This window comes from Salarias fasciatus, chromosome 10, assembly GCF_902148845.1.
Source record: "Salarias fasciatus chromosome 10, fSalaFa1.1, whole genome shotgun sequence".
Classification (NCBI taxonomy): domain Eukaryota; kingdom Metazoa; phylum Chordata; class Actinopteri; order Blenniiformes; family Blenniidae; genus Salarias; species Salarias fasciatus.
Genome location: NC_043754.1, coordinates 435331 through 446043, shown reverse-complemented (window position 1 = coordinate 446043; position 10713 = coordinate 435331). Strand labels below are relative to the sequence as shown.

The 10713-nt window shown below is 48.7% G+C and overlaps 1 protein-coding gene across 1 annotated transcript in view; it reads right to left on the bottom strand.

The window, feature by feature from the left end:
* Positions 1-1859: 1859 nt before the first annotated feature.
* Positions 1860-10713, bottom strand: part of st6gal1 (ST6 beta-galactosamide alpha-2,6-sialyltranferase 1) — a 34250-nt gene continuing 25396 nt past the window's right edge. The window contains exons 7-10 of the mRNA XM_030101007.1: positions 5354-5451; positions 5035-5136; positions 4487-4661; positions 1860-3638 (exon numbers count right to left, since the gene is read on the bottom strand). Of these exons, the coding sequence (XP_029956867.1) occupies positions 3370-3638; positions 4487-4661; positions 5035-5136; positions 5354-5451 (644 nt within the window). The 3' untranslated portion in view covers positions 1860-3369. The remainder of the gene's footprint in view (positions 3639-4486; positions 4662-5034; positions 5137-5353; positions 5452-10713) is intronic.

The following is a 10713-nucleotide window of genomic DNA, read 5'->3' as shown; positions in this document are numbered from 1 at the left end:
CAGGTTGGGATTCCAGATTCCAGATTCCAGATTCCAGATTGGAATGGGATTCCAGATGCGGTCAAGCAATGATAACTCCGCCCAGGAAGTAGCTAGAGGACTGGGATTGGCTTCCACTGACAGCTGGGGAGGTCCCTGACAGGTGTGGTGAGGTGTCATCTCTCCAGGACCTCTAGAAATGTTTGACTTCACCAATCGGCCCCCGCTCTCTAGCGTTGATCCGGGCTGATGAGCTTTCTTTGTCCTCAGGGTCGGTCGGGTCAATTTCCAACGTGAAATTTTTGACCCCTCGGGGACCGGCGGGACCCCCACCCACGCGTTTGTGGGGGTGTGACTGTCTGTTTTGTGTGTTTTGGGGCTCGTCCCAACATTTTTGGCATTTCGGGTGAAAATCCCACATGGCCGGGTTCTCTGATTTATTTAGAGTCATTTTGGTGAAAAACATGGGTTAGCCACTTGAAAACTGAATTTTAAAATGGTTTTCTAACTTTTGATGGCTCTCTAGCGCTCAAAACATAGTGGTCAAAATCCGGAATTGAGATTCCGGAATTGAAAAAACCGGAAACGGAATTTTCAGTTCTGGATTCCAGATTCCAGATTCCAGATTCCAGAATTGCAAATTCCGGATCCGGATTCTTCCGTTCTGGAATTCCAGATTCCTATCAAATCGACGGTGTCCCCTAACCCTACCACCCAGACCGGCTCGTCACCCTCTACGCATGGCTCAAGTCTCAAGTCTCTCACACTTAGGGTTACAAAGTTATTGGAGCTTGAGTCAATGACTCAGGACCCCATTTACCCCTATTACCTACTGGAAGCCCTAACACTTACATTGACTCCTATGGGGCTCCGGGAACATGACTCTGTAACTCAGCCAAACAAAGGCCCACAGTCCTGATTTTCACACCACGCACTCACAACCCTAGCCTTGACACAACCCTACTTCCAGAATGTCACATTGACCAACTTTTGACCAAAACTTCCAGAAACCCTAACCCTAACCCTACCACCCGGACCGGCTCGTCACCCTCTACGCATGGCTCAAGTCTCAAGTCTCTCACACTTAGGGTTACAAAGTTATTACACGAGCAGTTATTAACTGGGTTCTTAATGATCCCTATTACCTACTGGAAGCCCTAACACTTACATTGACTCCTATGGGGCTCCGGGAACATGACTCTGTAACTCAGCCAAACAAAGGCCCACAGTCCTGATTTTCACACCACGCACTCACAACCCTAGCCCTGACACAACCCTAGGTCCAGAATGTCACATTGACCAACTTTTGACCCAAACTTCCAGAAACCCTAACCCTAACCCTACCACCCGGACCGGCTCGTCACCCTCTACGCATGGCTCAAGTCTCAAGTCTCTCACACTTAGGGTTACAAAGTTATTAACAAAAGACTCACTTCAAAGTGCTTTTTTTGGGAATAACTCCTCCCCCTTACATCACACCAACATGGTTCACACATGTATGGATAGATCTCGTCCAGACCTATCCATAGATGTCTCAACCATTCATGTCAGTTGTTCCTATAAAAAGTCATTCAATCTCAAACCTAAAAAGAGGCACTTTGAGTGGTTTTCATCCCTATACCCTAACCCTAACCCTAACCTAACCCTAACCTAACCTAACCCTAACCTAACCCTAACACCCGGACCGGCTCGTCACCCTCTACGCATGGCTCAAGTCTCAAGTCTCTCACACTTAGGGTTACACAGTTATTACACGAGCAGTTATTAACTGGGTTCTTAATTATCCCTATTACCTAACTGATCATTTCAGAAATAAAAGTCAGAAACTGGTTTCACTGAGCAAGAATATTATTTATTATTATTTACATAATCTTGTGACCTTTCAAGTTGATCTGCAGTCCCTACTGTGGGTTGTAGACTTCAGTTCGGCAATCACTACTGATAATGGACAATTGTTATACAGAATTACATCATGTCAGTCTGAAACGGTTAGAAAATGTCATTCTGAAAAAGGAAGTCTGCATGTTTACATGACAAGAAAGAAGGAAAATCGCAAAGAAATAACAGAGAAAACTTGACTACTATCCAAATTCCAAAGGTTTTTTGTAGGAGAGCTTGTTTAAAAAATGCATAAAATAACAGGAAGGTGTGAAGGCTTTACATGCAGCTGCATAGAGTTTTTCTCTAAACAAACAATGACATCAATTCCTCGAGTGTTCGGCTGGAGAAACAATAAACTGGAATCATTATGAAGAAGAAACCTTATGACGGCTTCCAACCAGCTCCAGATTGAATACTAGCATGTTTTTTAACCTCAAATGTTTACAGCATGTGGCGCATCCCACTTTCAACTGGATGTTTTCATAATGTCATTCATACTCTGGAATATTCTAACACAAAAAATGTGCTAAATAATAACATGACATCAAAAACTAACATGAGTAAAACCTGAAAAAAGTTGTCATTTTGAAATACAAGTGACACATTTAGAAGTCTTGAATAAGAAATTACAACATAAAACACTGAAGTTACGAAGTGAAAAACAAACATTGATCAAGTATGCCTCACAAATTACATGGAACAAGGTCAATGTTGGGATGAGGAACATAGCAAGCATAGCCAATACTGACAAAAAGTGAGCATACCAAATATTTTGACTGAATGTTGTTTAGTTCATTACTCAAGGGTCAGGGTAAAACCTCACTGAGCTCAGCACCTCAGTGAAGTAGCTTTTACAGCAGTAAACAAGTGAAAGAAATTTAAAATATAGATGGACTTTGATGTTCAAATGAATAAAGTCAGAGGCGCCACTGTGAAACTGTTTTGACATTATGTCGTCTAAAATAGAACTGACAGCATGTAAAAAAACAGACTGCACTGACTGCAATGTGGCTAATTATAGCTAGCTGTCTTACCAGCTAGCCAGCTACAGCTAAAGTCTGACCAAAACGTCATGCTCCTATACTGTAGTAACGAATATGAATTCATATGTTGGTAGATGCTGCCGCTACATGTGACGGAGAAAAAAGTCAGCGCAGAATTGACTGCTTCTAATTTTAAACTAGCCAGGCTACTTAGCCATTTGTACGTAGCAATGTTTAGCAAAAGGCGGCTGGGTCTTTCCAGGAGTTTGGGGCAATGAGGATATGTAGCAGGCACAGGAATGAGCCGACTGTGTGTGTGCATGCATGTGCATGCATGCGGGTGTGTTTACGTGTCCGGATACGCGCATTCAACATGTCTGGATGACTTCAGGTGTTCACTGAGGGATTTCCTTTGGCAGTGACTTTGGAGTTTTCATGCCTTTGTCTGTCCTCATGCAGGGTTTGTCTGTGTGTGTGTGTGTGTGTGTGTGTGTGTGTGTGTGTGTGTGTGTGTGTGTGCGTGTGTTCAGTCAGGCACTCCTCCACCTGACTGGGTGCAGTTGAGCTGGGTGAACCCAGGCAGCGTGACACGTCCATGCGTGTAGATGTCCCGGTCAGAGCCCTGGTTCATGCGCTTCACCAGGTTCTTCTCGTACAGCAGTGGGTGATACGCGCCCAGCGTGCACGCCGCGTCGTAGAAGCGCTGGTAGTAGTGGCAGAGCTCGGTCTTACGGCGGGACGGCAGGAACTCGTACACGTGTACCACCTCACACAGAGACATCATCAGGATGGTGCCTGAGAGGGAAAAAACGAGGCGCAGTCACGTCATACTTCAACCAAACAGCTCACAGCTGGCATAACTGTATGTAGCGTGTTCCTGATCTAAAGGACTGAGAAATAAGGTACACTTGTGATTCTCTGTGTGGGTTATAGTGATGACTGGTTCGCTCATTAAGGTACATCAGTGAGAGGAGGAAGATGCTCTATAATCTGGACGTTGGAGGAGGAAGATGCTCTGTAACCTGGATGTTTTACCCCTTTTCCACTAAAACTAGTGGGTCGACCCGTGTTTTCGACCCGCTAACAATGGGCAATTGACTCCTCTCCCACCGCCTGCAGACCGGGGTCTAATCGCCTGCAGGTGAGCTGTGTGGCTGCATTTTCCCGCGCTGACGGTGTCCCACATTGATGACATCATCAGCGCAACGGAGCACCGCAAGGTAAACAATGGAGCGGAGGAAGTCCCCGTTACCTGTCGACAAATGTCTTCCCCACGGATCAAGAGAAGCTCTCTGATCTCACTATCTTGTCAACGCTGGGTCATCTTGACGAAGCATATCTCACGCTGTGTCCAGAAACAATAAGAAGTGCTAACGTAGCCACACTACATCAACGTCATTATGTAAATTGTGTCAACCCGGCTGTGCCTTTATACACTGAAGCCGAGCCAATTAAAACCCAGGTCACTTGCAGGGTCAATAAACCCAGGTCGAAATGTTGTTCAAACCCTTTCCCACTGCCACGAGGAGCCGATTATTAGCGGGTCTAAACGGGTTTTTTAGCCAGTGGGAAAGGGGCATTAGAGGAGGAAGATGTTCTTTAATCTGAATGCTAGGGAGATTGCGAGAAATTGTGTCACACACCAAGCAGGCCAGAGGAGGGCGGGTTCTTCTGAATGGGCTCAGCCATGTTGTCCTGGATTCGTTGCCAAACCTGCCATTGGAAGTGTGGGTGAAGAATGTAGAAGGGCTGCAGTGGGTGGAGCCTCCGGTACCTCTGGTACTGGGTGAAGATGGGGTAATCTGTCCGGTTGTACCACTGCAGGGAGGCAAGAACAAGACGTGAGGATGAAAGTCAAAAACTGAAGTGGCCGAGTACTGATTGGCTTCAAACTTCCTGAAATTTGGACTTTTTGTCTCAAAAACCTTTAAGTTTGTCCCACTGAAGCTTTTGAACTGTCTGGCATTCCCAAAAGCTGTGAATTTTCTCTATAAACATTTATTTTCTGAGAGGGCTTCAGGGGCCATGGAAGAGTCAGATAATCTCACAGGACATGAGCCAATATCTTCAGTCTGTAGTTTTGGTCTCAAACCAAAACCATAAAACTACCAATTAAAACTGGGACAGGAAAAACATCTATTTTTGTTGGTTAAAGAAAAACTATCAAGTATTTGCACGGCGTCAATGTCACCTGCATGAGGTCAGCGGAGTAGGGGGCGGGGTCCCAGGCCACCAGAACACCTGAGCTGTACAGCGAACTGGACAGGAAGCGGTGGTCATCAGATGCCATCACCTGGGAAGAATCAGCTTTGTTAGTGCAAACTTTCAAACTAAAGTCCTGACTGACAACATCTACGAACTCTCAAACACCCACAAATTCCCACAATCCATCCGAACATTAAACGACACAAAAGGAGCCGTTTCCTTCTACCCATCCCTGGAAGATTCGCAGACGCAAAGTGCTGATAGGTAGAACCGTTTCATGAATGACCACGTTTTTGGGTTGTTACCTGAGAGTTGATGAGGCGGATGGTGGTTTTAGACCCCACATCCTTCTCGTATCCAGCAGTAGGTGCAGCATTGAAGCGCAGCACAGCATCATGGGAGTCTGTGGTTCGACAAAATACGGTTACCTCTCAGTGTCTACATGCAAGAACGTTTGGGAATTTCTTGAAACAGAGCCCGAGTTAGTGGTAGTGACCTACTGCTCCAACACTAATGTAGCGAAAACACTGGAAAAGAAAGGTGGCTTATTTATGGCATATTGATTATTTCTTTTTTATGTGGCCTGGTGAGGGCTCTCCTTGGCCTGGTGGCCCCCAGGCCTGTAAGATGGTTGGCGAAACACTGTGCTCCATACCAATGGACTTAGCTTTTTTTTTTTGTTTTTTGTTTTTTTTTTTAGGAAACTGAGTTTTCAAGACCTCACCCAGAGTTAAAATTCACCCCAGCAACTTTAGAGATAAGCTCATAATCTTTTCAGAGCCAATAACAACATCATCTAATGGTAGTCAAGGAGACCAACAGCCGATATTTACAACTGATTTGCAGTAAAAGTGAAAATACTGGTGTTGCACTTTTCAATAGTACAAACCCTCTCAAGCTTCCATAGCTACTTCCTGTTTATGCTTTCTAGTACCCCTTTCCCACCGGCCAAAAAACCCGTTTGAACCCGCTAACACCCAGCTCCTCCTGGCAGTGGGAAAAGGTTTAACTGGCATTTCGACCCGGGTCGCTCGACTATGCAATCGACCCAGGAATTTACCGGGGCAGCTTTCTATCGGCTTTTAGTGGGAGGGACACATCCGGGGACTTACATGATGATGTCGACGCAGGGCGGCTACGTTAGCGCGCTAGTTGTTGTTTCTGGACACAGCGTGAGACCAGCACTGCAGGACAGAAAGACCAGAGAGCTTCTCCTGATCCAGGAAGAGGAGATTCGTCTACAAGTAATGGGGATGGTGCTCCGCTGCGTTGTTTACTTTCGTTGTGCTACGTCGCGCTGATGATGCCATCAACGTGGGACACCATCAGCGTGGGAAAACACAGTGACACGGCTCACCAGCAGGCGGCTATAGACCCGGGGCTGCAGGCAGTGAGGGAGGAGTCTAAAAAGACGATCATTAGCGGGTCGAAAACACGGGTCGACCCGCTAGCTGCAGTGGGAATGGGGTATATGCCAATGACAGTTTTCAGTATCAACATAATTGTTGCATGTCGAGAGGCGTGTCTGCATGCCGCCATCTTGGAGAGGGGGTCAGAGACGCAGCAGTGCATGAAAGTGGATGGAGGTCAGGGCTTCTCCTTCATTTATAGAATGAGTCACTGAATTTTCCACAGAACTCCAAATGATTTGATTTGTTAACTTCATCACATGTGTGACTATGCGACATGATGCTTGGATGTTTTAAAAACAAAATAAAATACAACTGGAAAAGATGATGATGTCTTTTCCCTCCCCTGATGGATGTTCTAATTAATCCAGATACTGAATCACTTTTCACTGGTCAAGTGAATGTAAAGGATAATATGGGGAGGAGCTGGCTGTTAAATAGTGCAATAAACCTAGACAAGACTGATTGAATCCCTTCCATCTGCCTCCAGATTCTTCTGTTTTTTTCTTCTCTTGTCCTGTTCTGCAGCTGGGGTGTGCAAACTATCCGAACAGATTTTAATGTTAGCAGCAGGACGAGACTGAGTCTCCTCCTGCTGCTGCCTTTATTTAAAGCTGGCATCCGGCATAGCTGAGGACAGGACCGGGATGGAAACGCTCAGAGAGCGAGAGACAGAAAGAGAAAGAGATAAATAGAGGGAGAATGGGGGGGCACAACCTATGTACAAATTCACAATACAAAACTGTTGTCGACGCACCACACGCAACCAAGAACCATCCCAAAGCCCAATCTAGACAACACCAAAACAGAGCCGACAACCAACACAAAAACTGACAGAACCATACATATATATATATGTATACATACAATTTTTTTTTGAGAATATAGCTAGTAGTAACTAGTAGTAACTAGTAGTAACTAGTAGTAAACTCGGGGCGTGCATCAAGAGAGGGCTACTACAGATCACCATTAGTCTAACCACCACAAGAAGACAAGGTAACCCAGTATGTGAAGAGTGATTAAAGATCAGCGTGATCATGAAAATATGATGGTGATAGTGATCATGCATATATGACCTCTGACCCCTGAGAAGGCCAGAAACAGGCCAGAGAGGCCCTCAGAGCCCAGACAGCCGGCGGTCATCACAGAACCCGGATCCAAGCCGCCCCCCCAGGCAGACGCCCCCGCTCCGGTTCAGAAATGGGGCAGAGGAGAGCCGAGAGCCCAAGGCCCAACAGCCCAAGAGCCGACCCCCCACACAGGCGGAGGGCCGTGACCCACCCGGGAGAACCGGCCCACACGGACGGCTACCCATCCCAGGCCAGTACCCCCCCAGCGCTCCGGCCACGCCCCCCGAGATCCAGGGCATCACCCCCCCGGCGCCCCCCCACGCCCTGCCCCGCCCCCCCCGTCCTCTCCCACGTCACTCCCCCCCGCCCCAACCCAACACTCACACCCACTCACTCACACTGGCACGCGCACGCGCACGCACGCACACACACACACACACACACACACTCATCCCTACACCAAACACACATTCTGACACACTTACACACTCAGACTCTCACGCACACGCTAGCAAGCACGTGTGCGTACACACACCCACACACACAAATACATACACACACACACACACACACACACACACACACACACACACACACACACAGAGTCCACCCTAACCCAAACACACCCAGATTCCCACGTCATCCAACCGTCATGTCCTGTGGGAGACCCCCCCGGAAGGCAAGGGAACACCGAACCCCACATCCAGGACCCCCCGCCACCCACAACCGCTGTCCCCACCCCCAGGGGGGTCCGGGGATGCCGCAGCACCCCCGTCACCCAGGAGCCCCCGGTTGAAGGACAGGGCCAGGAGCGCCCCCCCCCCCCCCCCCCCCCACCCCCTCCACCCCCCCCCCAGGACCAGGGTGGACAGCGACCATAGCCAGAGAGCCACCGACCCAAGAAGCACACACCCATCATGCATCAGGAGGAGTGGAGGTGAGGACAGACAGGGGGCAGCGGAAGGACCCAGACCGAGGGCCCATCGCCCCCAGACCCACCGGGGCCCCCCCCCACAGGGCACCACACTCTCTCCTCACATACACACCTCCAATCACCCACACATATACACTCACACATACAGACACACATACATACTTACAGATACACACCCACACACACATACATACATGCTCACAGAAACATACCCACACATACATACACACTTACACACACACCGTCACACACATATACATACATATCCAGATACACACCCACACACTCACATACACATACATAAATACTAGGGATGTGCGAGTACCGATACCAGGTATCGGTATCGAGCCGATACTGGCCTTATTTCAAGGTATCGGGTACTCGTGAAGGCTACCGATACCAGCCGCCGATACTCACAGCAAGAAAACCCCACGCGTAGTAAGCCCTCCTCACCAGCAGTTGGCGGTAGTGCAACCGAATGGGATGCAAGCTGCCGACAAACATCAAAGAGGAAGAAGCTCCTCTCTGGAGCGCTGACAGGCGCTGAGCTACACTGCAGCGGGTTGATTCTCCATGAGTCTCATCCAGAGCAGAGACAACAGGAATGAATCCAGAACGGCTGCTCGTCTCACCAGAACTCCGCCGGTGTGGAAATTCTTTTATATAAGTGAAAACGAGCCGAGCTTTGCAGAATGCTAACTCTGCAATGCTAAAATTGCTAAAGGAGGTGCGCGATGTTGTTCATTTACCACTAGTAATTTGTTTAAACACCTCAGGGCGAAGCTTGTGGACGAGAGTCTGACGCTGTTGTGCTGGAAAAAAGAAAACTCCGGCAGCAAGTCGACGGCAAACTCTGCAGAAGACCGAGAAACTGAAGAGCAGAGATCCGAGAGCAGCACAAATAACACGAGCAACTCTTTAAACTCAGGGTTTTTTTCTATCTTTGACTTTAGTACATAAAAAAATCATTCAAATTAATACATTTAAAAACCTTAGTTTATGTAAAGTGTAAAACTCAGAGAAATTGTTTTTTCTTGCACTTAATTTCATTTAAATAAGTGCAAACTCAGTTGCTTGTTTTATTTTTCAGACTATTATTTTGGACTTAAACATAGTGGCTGGGCTGCCTTTTTATTGGAAATAAAATTCATTTTCAAAAATAATCTCATTGCATTATTTTAAATTTTATGTGTATAAAGTATCGGTATGCAAGTATCGGTATCGGTGAGTACTGAAGATGAAGTACTCGTACTTGGTATCGGTCTGAAAAAAAGTGGTATCGCACATCCCTAATAAATACCCACTCATACATGCATACATACTCACACATACACACCCACACACATACACACATGCACGTACACACACAACCACCTTCCCCAACCCCCTAACCCCCACAGCCCAGCACCACCACCCCCCTATCTCGCCCCCCCTTCCACCCCGCCCCCCTGTCCCCCACCACCACAACCCCCCACCCCGATGCCCTGGATGCCGGGGCAGCAACCAGACCCCAGGGAATGCACCGACCCAGGCTGCGGCAGCACGCCCGAGCCGACCGGCCCCCCCAGCCAGGCCGGCCCTCCACCCCAATGGAAGGGGACAGCCCCCAGGCACCAGGGCCCAGGGCCCCCAGCCACACCCACCCCAGGACACCCCGGCCACCCGGACATGAACCGGCACCCATTGACCCAGGCCCCCCGGAGCCCCGGCCCCACCGCCGCCAGACAGCCTCAACAACCGGCGGCCCCCCCACCCCCAATCCAAACCAAACACGAAGACAGCTCCCACTGAAGCAGCCAGATCCCGACCCCAAGACAGCGCCAACCACCCGCAGCCATCAGGCCCCCCCACCAACAACCGACCCTCAAAGAGGAGAGGCCCCCCCACCAACAACCGACCCTCAAAGAGGAGAGGCCCCCCCACCAACAACCGACCCTCAAAGAGGAGAGGCCCCCCCACCAACAACCGACCCTCAAAGAGGAGAGGCCCCCCCACCAACAACCGACCCTCAAAGAGGAGAGGCCCTCATCTTCCCCTGACATGAAGTGATGGAGCTGATCACAGGGGACCAGAGGGAACCAGATTCAGCTGATTGGTCCTTTGAACAGATTCTTCACATAATACAGCTAACTTCACATTAGTCATGTTAATAACGGACTAGAGTAATGGGGGGTCTGGACTCTGTTACACTGGGGGGGGGAGGGGATCTGGACCCTGTTAGAGTAAGGGGGGCCTGGACCCTGTTACATTGA